Source organism: Lepisosteus oculatus, chromosome 24, assembly GCF_040954835.1.
Source record: "Lepisosteus oculatus isolate fLepOcu1 chromosome 24, fLepOcu1.hap2, whole genome shotgun sequence".
NCBI classification, from domain to species: Eukaryota; Metazoa; Chordata; class Actinopteri; order Semionotiformes; family Lepisosteidae; genus Lepisosteus; species Lepisosteus oculatus.
The window spans coordinates 14,601,989-14,626,740 of NC_090719.1; the positions used below are offsets into that span (position 1 = coordinate 14,601,989).

Sequence of the window (24,752 nt, forward strand, 5' to 3'; positions counted from 1 at the left end):
TATTAGTACAAAACTGGAGATACTGACGGAACCAATTCCATTTTGCCAACTAAATAGTGACACAGCTGAACAGTTCCACAGTGACCCAGGGGAAGACAGTTTATTGGGTGAAGAAACACAACTATCGGACACAGGACACAGGGACCAGGGAACAGGCTTTCAAGGAGCGGATCAGAGTCTCAGGTGCAGCCCATTAGGAGGAAGTTTTCAGAGAACTCCTCCAGGACGCCCGCAAACTGCTGGCACTGGGAATCTCCGCAGTCCCCTTCAGAGGGCCAGAGCTCCATCCAGGACTGGGAATCCAGGGCGAACTTGTACCTGCAAGACAAAACCGCGGCACTTTCAGACGAGGCGCTTCTGTCCCGCTGCAGACACGTGTGAAAACGAGATGGAACACAATCGGACTTGGGCAGCACAGTGGGGAGCATTACTGCCTGACGGCGCTTGGGCCCCGGGTTCAGTTCCTGACCGGGGGTGCTGTCTGCGTGGAGTTTGCATGTTCTCCCCTGGGTTCGTGTGGGTTTCCTCCAGGTGCTCCAAGTTTACCCCCCACAGTCCAAAGACATGCTGCTGGGTTAAGTATCTTCTGGATGATTTGGTACTGGTGTGAGAGTGTCTGCCCTGCTATGATCTGGCATCCCTCCCAGGGTGTATCCTGCCTTGTGCCCTTTGCTTGCCAGTAACTGGACAAGCAGTTATTGAAAGTGATGTGATGTGACAATTGTTCATCTATGGAGCTTTAATACGTTTCGTCCCTATGGAAATTAATTAAATTTGCAAACACATCCCAAATCGCTTTGCAATTGTTTTGCCTTCTTCCTAGGCAGAACAGCCTGATGGGCTAATCATACAAAGTGTTTATGAAGCGAGCTGGCCTACTGCAGCAGCTGTGCCACCTTCGTGGCAGTTCTTTCCGGACGGAAGGGAGTCCTTAGCAATCTATCGCAATAGTGTTATAGCTGCAGACGGCCACTAGAGGGCACCTAAGCATCACCTGGAGCCCATTGGTTCAAAACCAAACGAGTCGCCTCAAAAACACCTCCGTGCTTGCATGTCGGCTGCCTCAGAGGGAAACCGCTCAAAAGGCTGATGGGCTCCTGTAACTAATGCTTTATAGCTGAAAGGCGGAGGTATCTAACCGTTATGAGCTCAGAGCTCTTGGAATCCATCAGGCATTATAACTCTTTACATATTATTATTATTATTATTATTATTATTATTATTATTATTATTATTTAATGTGGAAGCATGTGAATACTGTTCACTCAAAAATACAAAATTGCCTTCAGTTATAAAATCATGAAACGGCGAGTACAGACTGAAGAGAGTGTCCGCGATGCTTACTTGAAACTCCTGTTCTGTCTGTTTTCCATTCCCTCTCCGCCCATGATGAGGTAGTGATCTCCGTTCTTCAAAGCCACATCCGCGCACGTCGCCTTCGCGATAAGTTCCACCTCCGAGTCTCTCTTCACCTGCTCAGTGCCTGGAATGGAGAGGATGCAGGGGTGGCAGAGGAGTGGAGTGACACCTTGCGTCGGCTTCCCAGAGCGGGGAATCCGACAAAGTGTGCAAGATGGATTTCCATCCTTGTTTCTTTTGCCCGTAGGAAATGTTGAATGTGCATATCCAGCAACAGATGACTGATGTTTTCCTGACCATGGTTACCAAACTACATAGGTCATAAATTGAACTAATCCACTAATTAACAGATCCTAACTAGATCCTAGCACTAGTTACACAAAGGCATTTAAATATAGCAGCCCCAGGCAGTTTTGCCTGTAATGTGTGTCATGGTTCAGTGTAGAGACCTTCAGTCTTTAGTCAAGACTGACTGTGTCTGGTCATTATCTTGTGTTACGGTGAACTTTTCACAACAACTGAGAATCCCACAGCATCCATTGTTTGCATTGCATCTTTTTAGTAAAGTGCTTGATATCACACTGAAGGACTGACACGTTAACTAACATTTTAATAATAAGACAAAGTCAAATAGATGCTTAGTCTGGGGGACAATTAAATGAATTGCAACAACTCAGGGTGCACGTTTCCTTACCCCTTTTAATAACCTCTTTGATTTTTGCTTTGTAATTCACAAAGTCTCCTTCGACACTGGAGGAAATGATCTCCACTTTATAAGCTGAAAAAGAAAACGGACACCAAAAGGATTTGTACTTGTCTTAAATGTTGTTCGTCCATAAAGCTGATGATTTACTCAAGTCCTGTTGACATGGGTCCAAACACACATTTAGGGCTAGATTGTAAAAAAAGTACTAAAAACACGTTCACAGACCAGATTTCAGAATCATATAATCAGATAACGCAACTGAGTTGGAATATACATTAAAAAAACAGATTTAAATAATATAATGTAGATATCAAAATTCAGGACACAGGTCATTTTTATCTAAATTAAATATTTTGAAAAACTGACTATTCCAAAATATTTCATCTTTAATCTGTTCAGGAATTCTAAAGGTGACTTAACTGTTTGCATTGGTCACTGACATGTCCACAATTCTACCTTTCAGATGAGATGTTATTGCACTCGGGGAAAAAAAAAGTTTTAAAAGACTTCTACCGTGAGGCCTCTCAGTATTTCCTAGACTTTCCTTTTATTTTTAAAACAAACCATACTTTGGTCCTCTTTTGGCAAAAAGGACAACTTCTGTCTTAAAGACCACAGGATTTTGTGAGAAAATACTTTAGATTCCTGTTGTAGTTTCTGGTGAATGTTCGTTGACAGTGGTTTTCAGTGACCTTTTGTATGTCCTGTAGCATCTCATCTGTGTCCAAGTGTATTTGGACAGCTCCTCTATAGAGTTATCCTTTATGTTACTACCCCTTTTCTAACTATTGGTTTAATTCTGGGCGGTGTGGTGGCTCTGTGGCTAAGGATCTGTGGCGCTGTGTAAATGGCGGACCCCTGCACTCTGACCCCCAGCTTCTCTCCCCGTCTGTGTGTCTCATGGAGAGCAGCTTGGGGTCTGCGAAAAGACGAATTCCTAATGCAAGAAACTGTATATGGCCAATAAACTGATCTTATCTCATGTAGCTATTAAGATTTTAATTGCTGTGTAAAGGTATTCAGTCAATTAATCCATCCCTCCATTTTCTAACCACTTCATCCTATTCAGAGTCACAGGGGAGCCAGAGCCTGTCCCAGCAAGCAATAGGCACAAGGCAGGACACACCCTGGAGGGGACACCAGTCCACCACTCACACTCACACTCGCACTCCACCAGGACCAGTTTTTCCAGAGGTTTAATTAACCTACCAGTCTGTGAATGGACTGTGGGTGGAAACCCACACAAACGCAGGGAGAACATAGAGACTCCACACAGACAGCACCTCGGGTCCAGAACTGAACCCAGGGCCCCAGCACTGAGAGGCAGCCATGACAACCATGGCACCACTGTGCTGCCCCACCAAATTAATATTCATGAATAATTAGTTCTCTTGAGGTTTAACGTTTTATGGAAAGGCACCAATACATTTTTCCTGTCCAACTATTTTAAAACTACACAAAACTGTTCATCGAGTAGCAGAAAATGTTGTCCTTATCAAAATAATTGTAAGAGAAGATTCATTGCTTTTTTTGTGCTTAAAGTTTGCTTATTTTTAAAATGATTTACAGCATGCCAGGACCTCTTATGGAGTGTAAATATATTTCTATGAGTAACCTACACAATAAATGCTGTGTTGAACATAGAAGCTATACTGTGTGACACATTTACTATGTATTTCTTCTTAATGAAAAAAATATTTGAATAAACATACTTAATTCTAAATGTTAACATTACTGATAACGTCTTACCATATTTAATGTTGTCCAGGCAGGCAGCTGTCCTCCGGTCTTCTGCACTGATGGTGAGGTCCATAAGTGGTTTGAGTTGACCGCAAGCCGCTAGCAGGGGGTACAGGGCAGACATAATGGTGACGTGTTAGATTAGAGGTTGCAAATTACGTTTCAACAATTCAACTATAACATAAATGTGAAAATAAAAATCCGTTTGTGCTGTGGAACTGAAGGATGAGTGTATTCAAAACGTGATTCAATGAGAAGTGCATTTAAAACTGAGACGGGGAGTGGGTGGGTAGGACTTCTTTACACAAAGGGTTGGGGGAGTGTGGAACAAGCTGCCCAGCCCTGTTGTTGAACCCGAGTCCACTTCTTCGAAAGAAATGTCTGGATGGGATCGTCGGCTCTGTTAGCTACTGAAATCTAAATGAGCCTCTCGTTAGTAAACATTCATTTGTTGTGTGTCAATTTGTGAATTGAGAGATTAGTCAGTAACAGAGCTATGCTAGTACTAAATGAGGACAGAACAGTTTAATTCACAAAAAGAAGGAAAAAAATTGCTATGTTAGGGAAGTTAATATGTTTTCTTTTACTTGTATGAGAGAGAGGTTAAGGAGAAAAGTCTTTATTGTTGAAAAGTCAGAATTTTATATAAAAATTAATAATATAATTAATAACATGTAATAAGATTGTTAGTAGGCACTTATAACAGTGGTATAAGCGAAAGAGTGACCCGCTTAATATCGTCAGATAGGATTGCAAAGACAGAGAGAACAGCGATTGACAGCTAACCCCTGTGGGAAGCTGGCTCCTGTGCTTTTGATTCCTGCGCCAGACTCGTTTCCTGCAGCCTGCTCACCAAAAGCCTGCACTTACCGGCCATACACTGGCACTCCTGTCCCTCGCAGAGCCTGAGCAGCCTGGTTTCTGCCTGTGTGTAGAGCCTGGAGCACTGGCTGTCTGTATGACACAGGGCAACCAACACCTTACCATCCCGTGAACAATATTCACACGACACAAGGGCAGGGGGCAGGGACATTCGGGTAAAAATACATCCGTTTCACACTTCTACACTCAGCCAGTCTTGATGTTATTAAAGCAGTTCATATCCATTCTCAGATGACACCAGTTCAGTTCTAAACTAAAAGCTGGTAGTATGGTAGTATTTCTCCATCTGAGAGATGGAATCCAAAAAAGGCAACAAGACAAACACACATGGCAGCATGCTGATGGCAGGACATGAAGTAAAGTGAGTCCATACAGCCCACCAGAGCACACCAAGACTCGTGGGTGTTTAAATAGCAGTGGTACATCCATCAGAGAACAGAGGTGCTCAGTTGCGTAAAAGATAGAGGTGGTACAGTCCAGTAGAACACAGTGAAACAGTGGAGAGTAGAATAGAGAAGGTACTGTCTGTCAGAGATTGTCACAACTAGACTAAAGTGAGAACAGAGTTGTATAGTCTATAGGATCACAGTGAGCCAGAGAGGATTATAGAGTAGGGCTGGTACAGTCCTGCAGATCACAGTGAGCCAGAGAGGATTATAGAGTAGGGCTGGTACAGTCCTGCAGATCACAGTGAGCCAGAGAGGATTATAGAGTAGGGCTGGTACAGTCCTGCAGATCACAGTGAGCCAGAGAGGATTATAGAGAAGGGCTGGTACAGTCCTGCAGATCACAGTGAGACTGAGAGCAGTGGAGGCGATAGCTGCAACAGTCTACCAGAGCACAGTGAGAAACAAGGGCTGTACAACAGCAATGCTGCAGTCCATCAGACCACAGTGACACAGGACGGAACAGCGGACATGGTGCAGTCTGTCAGAGTACAGTGAGACCGAGAGGAGGGGAGGACAGGGATGGTACAGTCCATCAGATGTCAGGACCGACAGGAGGCCCACCTGGGTCGTGGTACTCGTAGACTCTGTAGAGGGAGGAGCTGGTCATGCCTGTGCGGAAGAGCTCCCGCACCCTGAACCCCACACACAGGTAATTCTCGGATGGGACCTGGGGAGAGCCACGAGACTGTAAACTAACACAGACCCCAGCACCGCGCTGCCAGTCGAGAACATCAAGCCTGTTCGCAGAACCGACGGCAGCTCACCAAGTTCACATTGTGCTTGAGCAATGTGGCCATTTCCTTTTAGCCGATGAAATTACTAACTTCAAAATAATTATCCTCAAGTCAAATCCTACAGTCCTACAGCCGATATCAATTCTACACAAATCGGAAGTTGTTTCTATTATTACTGTCCTCTTTTGAATTAAGAAGAGTTCGCACACCTCTTCATTTCTGTGTGCAGCGAGGGAGGAAAGAGTCCTGAAACTGAACACACATGCAGAGGCATGTGTGCTTCAGCTCCTCGAGCAAACCCTTTCCTGACTTCTGCCATGCTTCTGTTTCTTGACCCTTTCAAGCTGCTCTTCCACGTGCGATAAAGCAAAGAAACTGCGCCAGATATTAATACCAATAGACAAGAAGATTCCAAGCGTCAGTATATTTATTATAATAGATCTATGATATTGCTAAGTAGCCCATGAAGAATATCACTGCATTTTCTCTGCTTCTGTAAGCTACCTGCTATCTGGTTAGTAAGCCAGTGTCTTAGGCTTCCTGTCTGCCTGTATAAGGTCTACAGGCAGACATGATGCACCATGTTGTACCTTCTGAGGTGCTGAGGGTCTCTGTTAGAACCTCATACTGATAGGCCTGGGAATAGCAAAGAGAATGAGCTCAATCCAGAGCTACAGAGGACATCAGAAATCCACTGCGCAATGCGAAGCGAATTATTATTTTTCATGACCGATAGCCTACTGTTTTGGTTACGATAAAAATGTGAGATTCCAGTCCATTACAAGCCTCTCGAGCATCCCCGGATTTTTGTGCGCCCAGTTCTTTTCCTTGACGCAGGTCTCGGGGAATTTTCAGTCGGGTGTTTAAGGAGCAGTAGCAAGCGTTTGCAGTTGAGCTGCAAGCCGAGACTTTGTTCAAAACCACATGAGTGCCGACAGAGAGGAGGGGTACTCACAGATTCCACTTGAATAATGACCTTGTCGTCCAGGATGTCATACTGGGAGATGACATAATCCACCCCATTGGCCATCTGTGGAAAAACAAGACCGCCTTAGCCGAACCCTGTACTCACTCACATGGTAAACGGAGGGAACTGTAGGGTCCAACTTTGTAAGTCTGGTCTGTTCCCATAAAGCATCCTGAGGTCTTTACTGTTCTTTAGACTGTTCTTGAGTCTCCATGGTGACTAATACACCCATTCTCCATTCTCTCACAAGGAAGAAAAGTGCATTGAACTCAACAGCAGCTCTGCAAAAAGAATAGCTGTCTATGAAATAATTTGCATGTTTCCAGAAAAGGAAGGCCAGGGCTCTGAGACAGTAACTACTGCATGTGAGGGGTTATAATGCAGAATGGGTTTCCTTACCGTTTCCAGGTCCTCCTGTACGGGCTGCAGACCAGTGGGCAGGTGGATCTCCATAACCGTGTGCGCGGCTTCAGTGTACAGCTCATTCTGCGCAGGCTTGTACCTGAGGAACAGACACACAGCTGCGTCCTCCGGCCTTCGACCTACAAGGTGCGCCTCGTTCCCGAGCGACACAGGGACCGGCTCGGACAATTGCACGCGCTCGGGGTTCTCAAGACACGCCAAGGCTGCTTTAAAGCCACTACGTAAAATAAGGCTTGTTTCTTGTTTCATGATTTAATTTTCTGTGGCATTTGTAGATGGCATCTTTGATATATGGTATGAGTTTATCTGAAGGTATTTGAAAGCCTCTGCAAAGCAAACGAAGAACTGGTTTGTTTTACTATAGTAGAACAGTGAAAAATAGGTTGCCGCCCCTGTGCCCCTTGGAAGGAAAGAACTTTACTCACTTTGCGCAAGCTTCGATCCGACGTTCTCTCCTCATGAAATCTGCATGTGAAACAAGACATAAAAGGCCCTGCAGTGTGGGTAGCTTAGCAGATTTGACTCATGAACAACAGACGTTCTTTGAAAAGTCAAATAAAACACAGGTTAACAGTTTTATTTACCTATGTATGTTATAGTTATATACCCTATATAAACAGTTATATACCAACCAAAAAGGACAATGTTTCTCCTACCTGTCGACTTAGTGTCTGCTGGAAAAACTTCAATCTTGAGGTCAAATAAACAGGTGTGCTGGGAGTCTATTGTGCTATAATAGACAGTCTTCATCTGGAATGAAAGGCCTCTCAGTATATATGGGATAGTGGGCAATGTTGCATACAAGGGATTATATACAGAGTTGTGCTGCCATAAGGCAGTAAGGAATCTTGCTTCAAAGTACTGTAAGGGCCACATCAAAAGTGATGAATTTGCTTTTCTAAACGTGATAAATTGATTTTCAGAACGTTTCACTTCTTAAACAGCCATCTGCTTTGTAATTCGCAATCTTTTGTCCCCATTATCGTCTTTTCCTCAAGTTAGATTAGAGTATGAAGCGCTTTAGAATCTTCACGAAGGTGAGGAGGTCCTACTAAAAAAAGCAAACTGTCCATAACTGTAAAAAAAGGTCTTTTTAAGAATTTCTGTTGATTAAAACTAAGATTGATTACAGTTCTGCAGTTCTCATCAAACTAATTCTGGTCCTGGACACCTTCAAATTTTCATTTGTGGCCCCAAAGGAAGCTGAATTTGCACTTTAAGGTGTATGGCCATACAATGTACAAGCCTGAGATGGACATGGACTGGCCAGTGAGATGCCGGACAGTGGAGTCTACATGTCCAGAAACGGTAGAGGGGCAGTAAAGGAATACTGGGGGCCCCAGTGTGCGACCTCTGAACTGCCCGAGCCTGTGAACGAGAGTGTACTCACGCTGACAACAGAGACTCCTGAGCTGCTTCCTGTCTGCACAATCACATCTTCGGGCTCGGGCACCTGCCACAGAAAGACAGGCAGCGGCTTTAGGTTCGATCTCTTCACAAACACAGTCAGACAGCACACCGGAGGACAGACAAAGTCATAAACTGCTCTGGAACTCAGTGATCTCACACAACAGGTGCAGAATCTATTGGACAAGATGATCAACTGAACATTTGTTCCTGCAGGTCATGTAACAGACAATATTTTAGTAACACTGTTAAGCAATATTGTAATGTCTTCAGTAAACTTTATTACTGGGATGATAAAATGAGTTCAGCTGAAACTGTGGTTACAGGCTGCAGGCAAGTTGTGATTTGCTTTGTAATTAAAATTTAGAATCTCATTTTGTAAGTGAATAAGGTGTCAATGTTTTAGTCACAGTTCTGTTCTCCAGTCTCCAACCTGGACCACAGTAGTGTGATTCACCAGCAGAAGTTTCTGGAGGTTTTCAATTCAACACAGCTCTTAATGAGCAACTGTAGGTAATTATTTGGTGAATTGCCAGTTTTCCTACTTTACACCCTTGCCTGCAAAGATAAACATTTTGTCCCAAACCTCCATTTTCTCATCTGTATACCATGGATTTTCATTTTCATCGAACAGCTTAGGTAGCAAACCTGAATATTTCCAGCAATTATATAGATGTGTTGTATTGCATGAAAAAATGTCCCTGTTTACACAATATAGCCTTCAAAGGTTTGAGATTTTGGAAGTGCACTGCAATGCATGTACTGCAGTACAAGTGATATTCACTACAGAAAAACTCTATATAAATGTGATATATGATACATCATAAAGTTTTTAGTTAGAAACTTAAGTCTCCTAAATAACATTTGGCTAGATTTTCATGATGTGATAAGCACGTGTACAAGACAATGCGGTTAGTTGCAGAGCATGTACTGTACAGGGACATACATCAATAGGCTTGACCACAGGCTTGGTCTGGGTGAGGGTGATGATCTGAAGGTCACCCAGGGTCCTGTAGGAGGCCCTGATTTTCATGTCCAGGGTAGCACGTTTGGCCAGCCGACTGTACTCGGTCAGAGCCTCCAGAGTGACGATGGTGTCCTAGAAAGACGGGAAGAAAGATGCACCTGTTACATTGTTCTGGGTCAGACACCAACACATCAGCCTGTGGGAGTGTAAAGACATTCACAGCACTGGAAGCATGCAAGAAGATAAAAGCACAAGGGTACTGCGTGGATACTCAGTATCACGTTCTGAGCTGCAGTGCATTTAGTAGCTTTGTGTTTTTGGGGTTCAGAGAGTTGGTCTACCGTGTGTTCAGTTTCTCAGAGTTACAAAGCTGAGCTGCAATGTATTTAGGAGCTCGGTGTGTGGAGCTGCAATTCATTTAACTCAGTCTTCTGAGCTGCTGTGTGTTCAGTTGCTCATAGTTAAGAGAGCTGGGTGCAGTGTATTCAATAGCTCAGCCTCAGAATTGTCAGCTGCTGTGTGTTCAATAGCTCGGTTAGGGAGTGGGGCTGCAGTGTGTTCAGTAGCTCAGAGCTAGGGAGTGGGCCTGCAGTGTGCTCAGTAGGTCAGATTAGAGAGTGGGCCTGCAGTGTGTTCAGTGGGTCAGATTAGGGAGGGTGGCTCCAATGTGTTCAGTAGGTCAGATTAGGGAGTGGGTCTGCAGTGTGCTCAGTAGGTCAGATTAGGGAGTGGGCCTGCAGTGTGCTCAGTAGGTCAGATTAGGGAGTGGGCCTGCAGTGTGTTCGGTAGGTCAGATTAGAGAGTGTGGCTCCAATGTGTTCAGTATTTTAGCGCTCCAGGCTTCAGTGTGTTCAAAAGGTCAGATTAGGGAGTGTTTCTGCAGTGTGTTCAGTAGGTCAGATTAGGGAGTAGTCCTGGAGTGTGTTCAGTAGGTCAGATTAGGGAGTGTGGCTCCAATGTGTTCAGTATTTTAGCGCTCCAGGCTGCAGTGTGTTCACCTGGGTTGAGTAGAATCCTCCTCCGAAGCGCTGCTCCTGAGTCAGCCACTGCATGACAGGGTTGGCGTACTGCATGTTCCCATACCGCAGTGTGGACAGCAGGACATAGGCGGTTGTCTCCACACTGCGTGCCGTCCCTCTGTTGGGCAGAGAGGAGTCCAGGCTGTCCTCCTTCTCCTTCCAGAACCGGACCACCGGGGGGTCTCCTGTTTCAGACACACCAGGACAAACAGAATTGCTGCTTACACCTGCGATCAGCCCTCTGAAGGCCTCAGGGGGCTTCAGGCTTTTTTCTTCCTCGTCAAGTGGCATAGGATTCGGTTTTCTGTGTTCGCATGACGGTGAGAAGGATTCGCTTCCAGCCCGACACGAACCCAGCTTTTGGGAGGGGGCGAGTCCGTGTTTAGTGCCCTCCACCACCGACTGCCGCTGTGCCTTGAGTGAGCTGCTGTGCCCCAGCTGCTCCAGTCCGCCCCGCTGTATGACTGGGAACCAGTGTCCCAGACAACAGGGGGAACTCTGCTCTGGATCCAGCTCAAATGCTTAATAGGAAATTACATTTTTAGAAGCAGTGATCCATTTGCCTGGCAATAGCTTCGCTTTGGGGGGGTTCTAATCTAGGAAGTAGAGGGTGGAGTGACCCTAGGTAAAGCAATCCTTGTACACATTACCAACGATGTAGGCGTCCGATTCCAGGGAAGTGTACAGCGTCCGCGCAGAAGCACTGCTTTTGTCATTTAGTGCCAGGGCGTATGCAACAATAGCCTTTGTGTAGACACTCTTCACTTGTTGGAGCTTTCCCGACAAGTACTCTGTGGCCTTTGCAAGGACATCCTTAAACTCCTAAAAACAAGAACAACACCCATATCAATAAACCCCCTTTACCTAGAGCCATGTCCAGGAAAAAAAGCATAGTGCCGTATTATCGCCACAGCTTATCTATACTAAACCTTGCATTTGGTGTGAAAGTCAAAGGAGGTTTCTGAACAATGGAAACTGGAAACCTGTCACGTGGAGAAAACCGGACTCTTTTAACTGGTCTACCTGACCTCTGCCTGTTTCTCTCCTCGCTAGAATTCCCCACGGAATGGGGCCTCTCTCTCTCACCTGAAGGGGGCAGACTTCTATGGCGTTTTTAATTCCAATGACAGTGAAAGCAGTCAGGTACAGAGTCTGCTCCGCCACATCTGAGCCAGCTCCCTGTACAAGAGACACGAAAGGCGAGAAACAAATTCAACAGAAACGTCTGCAATGTTCAACCCCTTTTAAGCAGAATATCATTGGCGCCAATTCCGAAGGAGCACAGATAAGATCACTTAGTGAGCGGGTCTCTGTTTCCTTCCTCTTCAAATAATGTACTCAAGGCATTTCTTTTCATGAGAGGAAGAATATTAGATTATTAAGAGACATCATCCCAGGGTGAAATGTATGCCATCTTATCTGTAGCATCCTGGGAGTGTAGCTGAGTTTCTCCAGGGGTCCCAGACCCTCATTTGGGAAGCCCTGGATCAAGAGATGGGATATTTAGTATCTTTTATCCTGACTAAGCCACATCACTATCTTCCATGTACACAGACACGGTCTGTGTATTGATTAATGGCAACTGTAATAATGACGTTTAGTGAAATTTCACAGGTGTGCTATCCTACCCATTTTATATGGGAAATGTTATTGACACAAACATTATTAATTATTATTACTATTATTATTCAGGTCATTAATAATAACGGTGGGAAGCACTGGGCCCTGGGTTCAATTATGGATCCGGGGTGCTATGCGTGTGGAGTTTGTTTTCCCCATATTCATGTGGGTGAGTTAGCTGACCCTTCCATCAATTTCCCTACGGGATTAATAAAGTATTATCTATCTATCTAGCTTCTGGGACATAGGCCCTGGTGTGAAGGAAGCAGTTATTTCTAGTAGTATTAATAATAACACACCAGGATCAATAAGCTGCTAACAGCTCAATAAGCAGGGTGAGATGATCATCTTTCAGTATCTTTCTTATGCTCCTAAATACATTTTAAAAAAATCCAGTCTCTGTAGCCAAACGTTGCCAACTCCCAAAAGCGCTTGCACACAATAAAGAGGGCGCTCTGCCAACTCGGCACCCTGCCCTGATGCCATCAGTGATGGCTCTTTACCATGAGCTTGTTGGGTCTGTAGGTGGACAGTTCCTTGAAAGAGCCATCCTGGTTCTGACACTGCTCCTTCAGCCAGAAGATGGAGTTGCAGAGAGACGCGTGGTCAATTTCCAGGTAGTTGCTGACTTGTCCCAGAGTCTTGACAACCAGGGCTGTCAGCCTGAGAACGAGAGCAGGGGACAGGGGGAGGTAAACCAGTCCCACACTGGAGTAGCGATGCAGGGAACTGAGAGAAAGACCAGGACGTCCCGGTCACTCAAGGTGGACTCAAGGTGGACAGGTGACTGGGAAGGGAGTCCAGGCTATAGAGGTGAAGCGCTCTTTAGGCCTTTATTTATGCATCTTAGCAGCCAGTTCCTCCTGCTGGCCCAACTGACACGTTCCCTCATCCTGTGGTGGAGAGTGAACGTTCACCGCCTGTCTGTTCCTTACAGTCCCTCACAGGGATTTCTCATGTCATCTGTCAGCTCTTCGGATTTTATCACAGGACACACAGCTTGTTGATTGGACAGTTTGTCCCTGTCCGCTGTTTGCATTTTTATTTGAATCAAATGTCACAAAAACATGCTGGATACAAGCAGGTTTTTGTAGGCCGCTTGTCAGCAGGGCTCTGGTTAGAGTTTAAATCCAGTCCTTCACCTGCTTCAGGCCTGATGTGACTGTGGGACACACTTACCATGTGCTCGCCTCCCTGTCCTTCCACATGCTGTAGCCAAACTCGTTCTTCTTGCGGAACGACAGAATGCTGGTCACCCCTGCAGGACGTAACATTATCGTATTAGCTGATCTCTAGCATCCTGCGAGTGTCTCTGAGGTCTCCAGGGCTCCCAGACACCTAATTTGTGAAGCCCTGGATCAGTAAATGGGTTATTTACAATCTTTTACCCTGCCTAAGCCACATCGCTATCTTCTACGTACACATGCATGGTCATATTGATTAATGGCCACTGTAACATTGATGTGTAGTTGTTGTGATATCTGTAATAAATTAAATTATACCTATTTTATATGGGTAACGTCACTGACACATATTGCATTTAGTAGTAGTAGTATTTGCTCAGCAGATGCCTTTATCAAGTGTTTCTTTTCACAATACACAGTAATATGCAAAGTCAATACAATAGAGGGATCATTGGGCTCCAGCAGGAAATGAGAGATTTCTAGATTCCCAGGCCAGATTTTCCAAGAGACGGTGACCGACCTTCCTTAAGCCTCTTCTTCAGCTCGAGGCGTCTGCTCAGCGAGTCCGGGCCCAGTATATCCCACTGGTTCGTCTTCTCCAGATAGTGAAACACGTAGTAGACGGGCACGATGCCCATCAGCTCCACCTCCGCCGAGCCGCTGGGCAGGCTGGTCAGCTGCTTCAGGCCGGAGGGGTTCAGGACGATGGATAACACCGCCCCCAGCAGCTCACCTGTGTGGGGCGAGAGAGAAGGTCAGGGGGCGAGAGAGACCGAAGGGGAGATGGGCACAGGGCTGCACACATTTCACCGATACAATCCGGAGGAACGATTCACTGGGCACATGCGGTGAGCTTCGACAATCCACCCTTTCGTGTCGTCTACTACTTTAACAGGTCCGACCACTGCGATTAGTCCGCCTCGGTCTGGGCGAGAAGACATTTTCTCTGGCGATGCTTAACGCACAGAGATGAAAATGTCCACGAGCCTGGATCACAGCAGCTCGAGGCGAATCGAAATCACACTCGAGTGGACATCGCCAGGTGCTGTCGTAGCTAATCCGCGCCATGAGGGGGGCTACCTGTGGTGTGGCATCACCAGTAATCACCTGGAGAAGATGCCCCCTCCGGGTGCTGCTCAGAATGAATACCCGACAGCAGAGCCCCTCCAGCTTGGTCTGTGTTTGGGTCTGTTTGTCCCCTGACCCCTGCTTTGTTTCCGAACGTGCTCCAGGATCAGCCCTTGGCTTCGTTAACTGAGAGTCTCCCTGCTTGGCCCCTGGCTCTGATCTCGGACTGAGCCTCTACTCGTTCCCTGGACATCCCCTGCTCCCTCTGGTCTCGGTAACGAGCAGCAGGCGAGGTCATCTTAACACGTCGAATCCCACCCCCGTTACATTATGCAAAACAGATCTGGATTCATGGTTACGTCTCAGCTTTCAGTAGAAAGAGAATTGTGCTTCTGCACGAAGAAAACAGGGAATGTAAAGAGTAAGAGCAAAGTCGTGCATCTAAGCAGTCCGTGTCCACGCAGAGAGAGGGCAGGCTGGGACACGGGGGCAGGAAGAGTGGGGATCGGACATTACCGCTGACACCGAGTGTGCGAGTGGGTGTAGACCCTGGGACGAGGTTAGAAGGAATCCTGTGTCTGAATTCCAGTCTCCTTTTCAGCAACCCTGGAAGAGACCCGGGACGTGGAAATGAGCCTTCTGTCCAAGTGGAGAAGCCAGACAGACTGCAGCCTCCTCCACTTCTGCTACAACCTCTGGGCTGGACTGCGCTAGAACTACCACCTGAAACCCACGTCACAGACTCGCACCGCCTCCTGGATGGAAGCGAGCTTTGCTTTTCATTCTGTGCAGTTAAAACACGATCAACAAACAAACAAGCTTAACTCTTGTCTTTACAAGCTGTAGTGCCTGTTGATGAGACATATGAATTCACCCTGGTGTGCACAAAAAAGCACCGGAGAAAAACGTCCCACTGACAAAAATCTTTGCTCCCAAGTAACATTTGCTATACTTTAAGAAAATGTCAAGGATACAGGAAGCACTATTGCTTCATTGCTACATTTTCCCTGGAGCTTTTAATGCCCTGCTTGTCCTGTGTTTGGAATGTTTTGGAATGATCAGCTCTCAAGACTCACCATAGATGCCCTGTGGATCCAGAGTATATCCAGAGCTGCTCTCTGTCATGATGCCTTCAGGCTGCAATCAACAGGAAATGTGATCAGCAGCAGAAAAGTAAGTATATTACATCACCCACAATCCAGGGAGCTCTGCTGTTGAGTTATCACTCTGGGGTTCATAAAGCAGTTGTCACAGAGTACGGGGGTGTACCAGTTATTGCCCAAGATGTGATTCATCTTTAACATAGGTCTGTTCCAACTGGGCATTCCAGACTGGTGCCTAACTTCCTGAAGACACTCCGAGTCAAACCATGCACCCTGATTGGAACTTCAAAGTGGTGTCCATGGCAGGTAAATACAAAACCAGCCTTTCCTCCTGTCTCGTCATCCAAATCACACAGATCTACATAAAACAGGTGCAGATAAATAACAGAATAAACATGCACATACTGTAGCAGGAGGGCCGAAAGGCAGAACTGAGGTGTGCCATGCACCTAAATTAGCATGCCTCAAATCCCAGTCTGGAGCGTGATCAGCTCTTACACCTTGTACCCATACTGGGGAACCTGTACACCTGACCTGCTCGGCCTATGTTGACTCTGTTCTTCAGCTCTCCCTTCCACCAGGAACTAGAACCTAAATGGCCGAGTGTACACTGTTGTACGCACAGTATGGACCACTGCTGATTCGGTTTGCCCTGTTACTAAGCAGAACTGTCCAGAAATCAGTGGAGGAGCCTGATCTTCCCTAGGCACCTACTGTAGGCACCTGCAATATAGGCATGGTTCTTCTGCATCGGGCCAAGCGACCAGACCATGGTGTGTTTGGGTACCCAGGGCAGACTCACCACCACTCGGAGAGTCTTGACCAGGACGTCCCGGCCGAGGGGGGAGTCCAGGGTGAAGGTGAGTGTGTGCAGCCCCGCCTGCAGGGGCAGCAGGGTGAAGGAGACCAAGTGCACCGACTGCCCCTCCAGGGGCGCTCTCTGGCAAGGGGTGACCTGCGTCCCCTCAGCCTTCCTGGACCCCTTAAACAAGCACACGCCCTGGCCGACCTCCAGGGTCACGCAGAACTGCCCCAGGGAGGGAGGAAGGAGCGATTTGGGTGAATCTTTGTTTTTAGCAGATTTCTACAGACTTAATGTAGCTGCAGAACAGAAAGAATATTAATTTTAACATCTCAGATGATGTGACCAGTATTACAATCTTACAGCAGACCATGTTTAAAGCCAAGCATCACGTTTTAAGCCTTAAGATAATGCTGGCATATTTTACAAAAATCTTTTAAAGAATAATTCCTTGCACTTGTATAGTGCTTTTCTTGAATGGAGGACACTCCACTCAAAGCGCTTTAATGGGGATCCCCTGCACCCCCACCAGTGTGCAGCCCCACCTGGATGATGTGCCAGTCCGCTCCCCACACACCAGCTCTCAGTGGGGAGGAGAGCAGAGTGATGGAGCCAGTTCAGAGAGGGGGATTATTAGGAGGCCATGATTGGTAAAGGCCAGAGGGAAATTTGGCCAGGACACTGGGGTAACACCCCTACTCTTTTCGAGAAATTTTTAATGACCACAGAGAGTCAGGACCTCATCTCATCTGAAGGACGGCGCCTTTTTACAGTATAGTGTCCCCATCACTATACTGGGGCATTAGGACCCACACAGACTGCTGGCCCCACTAACACCTCTTCCAGCAGCAACCTCAGCTTTGATACATTTCAGATGTGAGCTGTTTGGACTGTAACAGCGGGAGGAGGAGAGATAACAGTGTGTGGCAGCGCCCCTCAGTCAGTGCTCACCCTGGAGCTGTAGGGCCTCTGGTTGTACACAGACCCTCGTAGCTCGATCTGCTCTCCGCGGACCATTTTGTACGGGACGGGCACATCGAGGCTGACGTCTTTGTTGACCTCCACCTTCAGGGGGTCAGACACGCAGATGCCTGTGAATTGGGGGGGAGAGCAGAAAGCAGTCTGGGAAAAGTGACTGACTGTTAAAGTCGCCTTCTCTCCTCCAGGGCAGATACGGCGCTTACAGACTGTTAGGACTGCGATCGTGCTGCAGGGTCACTGAGTGCTGTCCTCCTGACCTGTGACTTGGGTAGATACCGGGCTTCATTTTAACACTCTATTGGACTAGGCAGATGAAATGTCGGATTTAATTTAGTGTAAATCAGTGTGTGACACTATGACCTTTATATAGCAGAAATGCACGTTGTAAATCTCATCTGGGTGGCATGAAAGTGGCTGACATGGGTGGAGAATTGAAGGCACCTGTACACAGAGGATACTGGACAGAATCCTGGCCATGTTGTTCAGAAATACCCCCTTCAGAGATATTAGTTGTGGGAGGAGGGAGCAGAAACGGAGCTCTAGCCTTGCTACATTACCTTTGTTGGAGATCCCCACCATCTTCATCTTCCAGGTGGTGAGGGAGTCTGGGAGGTCGATGGACAGGGTTTTCACTCGAGAGCTGTGGGACAAGCGTGTCGTTACCATACTCCTGCGAGGTTAGGGTCAGGCAGTACTACGTATTGCACACCACTTGCTTCCTAAAAGACCCCAGATGAAATAAAGCTGTAAGAAGGAAATTGTGTAGGCCTCCGCCCTGCTGTGCAGCGGTCTAGAACGCCGCATCTGGGAATCTCCCTCTTTTCTCTTGACACCCTTCCCGTCAATAACTTCCAAGTGTGAGTCGGTTTGGAAGATGACTGACGATGCTCCTACCGGCACACACAGAGCGAAGTGCGTTGCTCTGCAACATCTTCAGATTGGCTGGAAATGACTGTCGGTGTGTGTGTGTGAACCCGGGATCGGGTCTGCTCTGCTCTGTTTCGAGGGACACCGGGTGCCACATACTGTACTTACTTCTCAGGCATGGGATAGACATCCCAGAGCCAGCTTTCAGGGAAATAGCTGCGGACCTGCGGGTTGGCAGTTCCGAAAATATCATCCAGCTCTGAAATCAAAGATCGCAAAGTGAGAGGGCTGACTGACGGGACTGATGCTCTTTCCACAATCCAGACCCCCTCCATCCGTGAAGTCGCTACAGAACAACAACCTCTGTGGATGCTTTTAACCACAAGGTATTACACTTTAGCAGTAGGGCTAAGCTGCATCATTAATTCATGTCATTTGCCCATGCAGCGGCTTCTGACAGCCCTGTCCTCACAGACAGGTGCTCCTTCGCCTCGGCCAGGTGATTAACCGCAAGCGAACCCGCCAGGCGAATCGCGCCTCTCCTCCGCCTTGTACTGACGGGCTGACCGAAAACACGGCGTTATCTGCTTTCCCTGCGCGTTCAGAAATCAGCTCCATCTTATTTTCAGCAGTAGAAAAAGCTCGACACCCCGGTCTTCACAATGCGCCCCCACCGTTAACTGTCACAGTATTTGTGCGCCGGTGCGCCGAGTCCGTCTCTCTCTTTGCTCTGCTCGGCGTGGCACCTGTCTGTACACGAACTGCAGTTTTTCAGACTGAACCCCCCTGCGAGAAAGACTGCTTCACTTCCCGTCTGCCGGATCAGAAATGCGTTAATCCAGAACGACCCCCGGTACCGCACCGGAACCCAGCCTTTTGCGGGGCCACGCCGGCGCTTCGGAGCGCACGGCCGGGCGGCTCACCCATGCGCGCCAGCGTGTAGACGCGGATGGACTCGGAGCGCAGGCGGTTGGCCAGCTCGCAGCAGTCGGTGAAGGCTCTCTTGCACTGCGAGGGGGCTTTGATGCGCTGGGCGCGGCTGGCGCAGGTCTCCGTGAGGGGGTAGCTGGCCGCACCGTCCTTGCAGCACTTCTGAACCCTCAGGTCCTGGAATGTGTTGGCTGTCGGGGAGAGGTTCGGTTCCGTCACTGAGCCGCGTTATCTGCCGCAGACTGTGAAAATCCTGTTCGGGTTTGTGGTCCCCCTGACCTGCTAGTTTCACCTCTGTGACGGTATATTATTCTCACATGTATACACGCGAACTGCATGTCGCCGGGTGTAGGTTATGCAAAGTGCACCGTATCTTTTAACTAGGCTACCTCCCTGGCTAAAGAGTTTTGCAAAGACTTGCAAAGTCTCCAGTTTTACAACTTTGTGGGCATCTGAACATAGACACTGTGTTAAATTAAAAAATAATAATAATTAATTAATAAAAACAGTTCACTTCAACAGCTAACATCAGTAAATACAGGTCGAAATGTAAAATCGGAGATGTATATGCAGCTGTAACTTATAAGGAATATTAAAGAATAGAAGAAATACAGTGTTGCTGCAAATTGGTCATTCAAGGATAGAGATCTAATGTGTGAAATCCAAATAAATATTAAACTGGTTAACTGGTTGAGCTAAATAAACCAGACCTCTACAGATGAATAATAGGTGAGAATTTAGTTTGCAGCAAAGCCGACTGCTTTGAGACTTTAAAGGGTTTTTTAAAACCAAATATATATATATATATTTTTTAATACAAGTACATCTTGCTGAACTAATTTTGACACCTGGACCAAAACCAAGAAATGGTCCTGTTCTGTCACCCTAGTTTGTCACATACTTGGCTCTTGACTGTCTTAGTCGCGTTTTGAGGGGATGAGACGTCCACTCACCTTTCTTCTCAATTTCAGTCACTAGGTCCACAGACCGCTTTGGCCTGACGATGTCCGAGCAGGTTTCATCTGGAAGAAAGACACCGCATCAGGTGGACCAATGAGCACTGTTAGGTCAGGAAACACCCCTCCAGTTCATCTACAGCATGTATTTTCCCCTGGAGTGAGGCACTTGAAGACGCTCAGCCTCCGAAAGACTGTTTCACTTCCCGTCTGCTGGATCAGAAGTGCGTTAATGTGCCTTAGTTTAGAAAACACGAAACCTCCCCTCTCCCAGCTCCTCTGAGGAATTCTACAGTCTGACTCCCTTTAAGCTCCTCCTCTGCTGAGCTCCCGTTGGACGGCTGACTCTCTGTACAGTCTCTACTTTGCACAGGGAGACCTACTCCGTCCTCCTCCTGCGACCTCATTTTTCGTCTCTCAAGCGCCCTTCGTAGTCTGCGACAGTATCGGCCCGCCCTCTGCTCTGCAAGCTGTGACCCAGGCGACGAGCACGAGAAGCGGACAGACGGATCATGGGCAGTCAGCCGGGGATCTCCCGTCACGGCAGTCTCGAATCCGTGTGCCGTTCAGACCGCGATTGGGAGTGGAAATGATTTCCCGTCCCAGAATCTGGGGTAGGGGCGGGCTGTCCGGAGGCCCGGGGCGCTACCTGCAGCGCTGGCAGCTTTGACGTTGGCGTTGGTCATGAAGGTGAGGCCCACGAGGCGGAAGACATCTGCATTGTCCTTGCCTCCTCCCCCGCCACAGCCCAGGTCATGCTGCTCGATGTGGCGTATCACCTGGGACAGAGAGAAGAATGCCACCAGTGTGCAGGAGCTGGCAGTGACCTCAGGACAGCATGAGGCGCCACGAACAGCCTTAGCACTTCAGCGATCCCGCTGAACTATGATGATATCAGAAAGTGTAAAAGGGAAGGATTCCGAAAGGTCTTAGGCTATTTACAAAAGATCAATAACAAGAAGGTCAAAGTGTTCTTTTAATTTAATAATAGACATTCTCATGTTGGTAAAGCATGTTTGTACTTTGAAGTATAAACACTGGCTTTTATATAGGCTAGCTTGACTTTACTCAAAGAGACCGTCATTAGTGATTCCTCTCTGGTAGGGTTGTGATTGGACAAAAAGCTAATTGATATTCATACTCTTACTGCAACTGCTGCTCTCAGCTTCCCGTAGCAAGAGGGTATAGGGACAGGAGCAGCTGAGAACAGTGGGCAGCAGGGAAGAATAAACAGGACCCCAAAAAAAGCACCCGCCGCGTGATCCACCATTTCTGATCTCAAAATAAATTCAAAATCACATCAACTTCAAGAAGGAAGATACCAACATCTTCTCAACACAAACCCAGATCCTGGGACTCATTCCACTTGTGCGGCCTTAAAGTGAAGTCCCAGGATGGACTAGCAGGGAGTTTTGCATACCTTAGGTCTACATTCTAGAGAAAACTGACACATACAGGGTGTGTAGGAACATTGACAATAAGAGCACAATTGTTTTCTATAAATCTACAGAAAACAAGTTTCCCCCACAAACTACAGACTGAGTCAGATATTCCAGTTAGGTGGAATACTTTTCCAGTTATCCCTACTGCTCCCATCTTGCGTTTACTTACAAATAAACGTGTTATTCCATAGTGAATTTAACAGTTCTTGAGTGCTAAGTGCAACACTGGATTGCGGTGCTGTGCCATACTGGGGCTGGGCCGTGCAGCGGCCCGAGGCAGCGCTGAATGGGGTGGAGGACACAAGTGTCAGGGCTCACCTTGGCCAGGGGGTCTTTGGGGTTGCTCCGGAGTTCATACAGGGCAGTGTCAACGGCTGAGAGTGCTACAGAGGACCCCTCATCTGCTTCGATCTTCAGGTCCACCTTCTCCTTGGGCTTGTACACCCCAGGAGGGACGGAGATCTTGGCCTGCACCGTGACAAAACCCAGCCGTTACAGCAAAGCACCGCCCCAAGGGAACCCCCCTGTCAAAACACAATCTGTTTGCTTTTTATCCTCAGGCTGGAAACCGGCGGCGCGCGTTCAGCTAGCGGTGGCATCGTCTGTACCTGTAGGCCGTTGACACATTTGTCTTGGACGTCCATCCAGACAGAATCGGCCACAAGCTCCGCCTCCCCCTCTCCGGTCACGACGTAATAGACCAGGAGGCGGGACGAGGGCACCATGTCAGAGGTCACCCGGAAGTTGATGTTCTGGTAGTTCGCCTGGCCGACACGGGACATCGAATTGAATGCCACGATCTTCCCCTTGGAGATGACCTGAGGGCGAGGGCAACAAGAAAAAAAGGAGAACACACGGGATTGCCTTACTTTTCTCATCATAAGCACAGTTTAATTCGAGGAGATGAACCCAACACTTCAAAGATCCACGGCGCTCCTGTGTGGTGCAGGTTTGGTTACAGACCCACTTGGCCGGGGGAGAAATGCCTGACTGTGACCGTGAGGGAACTGTGAGGCCAGGGAACTGGAAGGGAGGTACCAGACAAACCACCCACCATTCCCATCTTGAGTCACCATCCACAGCTTTAACAGCAGACTGTCTGAGTCTGTTTGCATTGGCTGTAATGACTATGGAAGAGAGACTTCACTCATGTGGCATTCAGGAGCTGTGAGGATTCCCTTGACCTGAAGTCTCCTTGATTTGGTAGTTTGGCAGCCCTGTGGTCTGTACGTCCTCAGGTTACATTGAGGCACTCCTGGTGATCAGAAGGAAGCCCTGGTGCAGTGGGGCACTGAGAGTTTTTCCCAGGATGGAAACAAGGTTATCCCAGAGGGGATTATTCAGAGAGAAAACAGTACTGGTTATAAGATTATGGTTATACAGAGAGAACAGACTTGTGATTACGAGTTTACAGGTTCTGGTTATGGTAAGGGATCAAAAAAACAGCTTCTCCCAGGACCCAGTGAGCTTCAGGGAGATGGGGAGTCCACTCCTGGAGCTAGGGAGCTTCTATGTATTGGTTAGGAGACTTTGGGTTACTGTCTCTCAGAGAACTATAGCTCGAACAGTAACAGAAAAATCCAGCCAGACTTTATAAGGGACTTTAAAGTAGATTACATGCACATACAGCCTGGCCATACAGTAGCATCACACTGAAGCTCTACTTTAATATGTGTACAGAAGTGGGCTTAGAAATATACAATAGTATACTTCAATAAATCCGTTAATGATAACTTTTGAGGTATATGCTGCACACTTTCACAAAACACCCAAAAATTGCCTGTAAATCTCACTTAATTTTGGCGAAGAGGATTTGAAGAAGGCTGGACAGTTGAGGTTCTTTGCGTGAGTAAATAAAGTTCAAACATGCGCTGTTTTCTGTTGTTAGCTAGATTGCTGTCTACATAGATTCAAATGTATAGATGTAATATACATTTTCCGATTTGCATCGTGTAGTAGCAGATGTGGTGTACATTATTTCATTAGTTCATTAGTTCAGACCATTATTTTTGTGTCAATGCTGCTTATTTCTACTGGACGCGGTCACAGTCCACTGAAGTTGGCCGGAGCCGGGGACGGTCTGCACTGCCCAGGTACCTGATAGCTGTAGTACTTGATGTTGCTCAGGTGCTTCTGGCTGAAGTAGATGTTGATGCTGACGTAGTCTCCAGAGTGCAGCACTCTGTGACTGGAGGCCCAGTCGATGTAGAGGTACCGCTCCTTGTCGGAGTGGTAGGCCACGGCGTTGAACTGCAGCTTCGCCTGGTTTTCCCTGGGCAGGGAGTTATCGGCCGTCTCCACCTGCAACATGAAAGGGTCATTCCCCGGGGGCACATCCCGGACACCGTCTTTCCCATGCTGAACACTGAAGGAGACGAGACATTCTGCTCTCTCCGGCACGGGAAAGCTGCTTATCCCTGTGATGACCAGCTGGATCCTGGAAGCACAGGGTGCTCTCTAAGAGCCCGAGTCTGCTCTGCCCCTGGGTGGGGTGCCAGTGCAGTGTAGGGGCCACAGAGAAAGGGACAATTAATTGCAGTGAAACCTAGAACTAGAAATGCTGGCAAATTACTGAACCTAATAGACCTAGAGTGCCTGGCAAAACCCCATGTAAGTACAGGGAGACCATACAGACTCCACACAGACAGGCACCCAAAGCTGCAATGGAACTCATTTCCCTGAACTATGGGGCAGCACCACTAAGTTCGTGGGTAAATCTCTTTCCAATTCCTTGATAGCGAGGTGCTCTCCATTCCTTCATTCCTAAAATGAAACGCGAGACTGAGAGGTAGGCCAAATAATCAATAAGCTCCGTCACTGACGAACTGCAAGCCCGTTCTGTGGTTAGCGGCGCTCAACGGTCACGGTCTGGCAGCAGCTCCTCACAGTGAACGCCGCGGACGTGGCCTTGGGGGGGATGTTGTGGGTGATGAGGACGGTGCCGTCGGAGCCGCTGAGGACGTAGTCCTGGCCGACCATGGCCGACCGCAGCCGGATCTCCTGGCCGTGCTGATCCAGCGCCAGCGCCTCCATCCGCACCGGAACGCCTCCCGCCGGCTGCCCCAGGGGGTCCTTCACCAGCACCTGGGGGGAAATCGCGGGCGGGACCCTTCATTTCCGAAAGCACGTGGGCTGAGTGTATCAGT

At 47.6% G+C, this 24,752-nt stretch overlaps 1 protein-coding gene across 1 annotated transcript in view; it reads right to left on the reverse strand.

Annotated features, from left to right (window-relative positions):
- Positions 1-73: 73 nt before the first annotated feature.
- c5 (complement component 5) overlaps positions 74-24,752 on the reverse strand; it is a 34,711-nt gene continuing 10,032 nt past the window's right edge. Inside the window, exons 11-41 of the mRNA XM_069183219.1 lie at positions 24,493-24,690; positions 23,704-23,907; positions 22,215-22,424; positions 21,925-22,074; positions 20,814-20,943; positions 20,162-20,230; positions 19,202-19,399; positions 18,447-18,537; positions 17,969-18,051; positions 17,382-17,521; positions 16,431-16,655; positions 15,602-15,662; positions 15,042-15,131; positions 13,978-14,190; positions 13,453-13,531; positions 12,777-12,936; positions 11,740-11,832; positions 11,304-11,475; positions 10,633-10,838; positions 9,614-9,766; positions 8,651-8,713; positions 7,917-8,010; positions 7,686-7,725; positions 7,237-7,339; positions 6,826-6,900; positions 5,698-5,803; positions 4,676-4,759; positions 3,815-3,904; positions 2,054-2,137; positions 1,345-1,483; positions 74-318 (exon numbers count right to left, since the gene is read on the reverse strand). Of these exons, the coding sequence (XP_069039320.1) occupies positions 180-318; positions 1,345-1,483; positions 2,054-2,137; positions 3,815-3,904; positions 4,676-4,759; positions 5,698-5,803; positions 6,826-6,900; positions 7,237-7,339; positions 7,686-7,725; positions 7,917-8,010; positions 8,651-8,713; positions 9,614-9,766; positions 10,633-10,838; positions 11,304-11,475; positions 11,740-11,832; positions 12,777-12,936; positions 13,453-13,531; positions 13,978-14,190; positions 15,042-15,131; positions 15,602-15,662; positions 16,431-16,655; positions 17,382-17,521; positions 17,969-18,051; positions 18,447-18,537; positions 19,202-19,399; positions 20,162-20,230; positions 20,814-20,943; positions 21,925-22,074; positions 22,215-22,424; positions 23,704-23,907; positions 24,493-24,690 (3,942 nt within the window). The 3' untranslated portion in view covers positions 74-179. The remainder of the gene's footprint in view (positions 319-1,344; positions 1,484-2,053; positions 2,138-3,814; positions 3,905-4,675; positions 4,760-5,697; positions 5,804-6,825; positions 6,901-7,236; positions 7,340-7,685; positions 7,726-7,916; positions 8,011-8,650; positions 8,714-9,613; positions 9,767-10,632; positions 10,839-11,303; positions 11,476-11,739; positions 11,833-12,776; positions 12,937-13,452; positions 13,532-13,977; positions 14,191-15,041; positions 15,132-15,601; positions 15,663-16,430; positions 16,656-17,381; positions 17,522-17,968; positions 18,052-18,446; positions 18,538-19,201; positions 19,400-20,161; positions 20,231-20,813; positions 20,944-21,924; positions 22,075-22,214; positions 22,425-23,703; positions 23,908-24,492; positions 24,691-24,752) is intronic.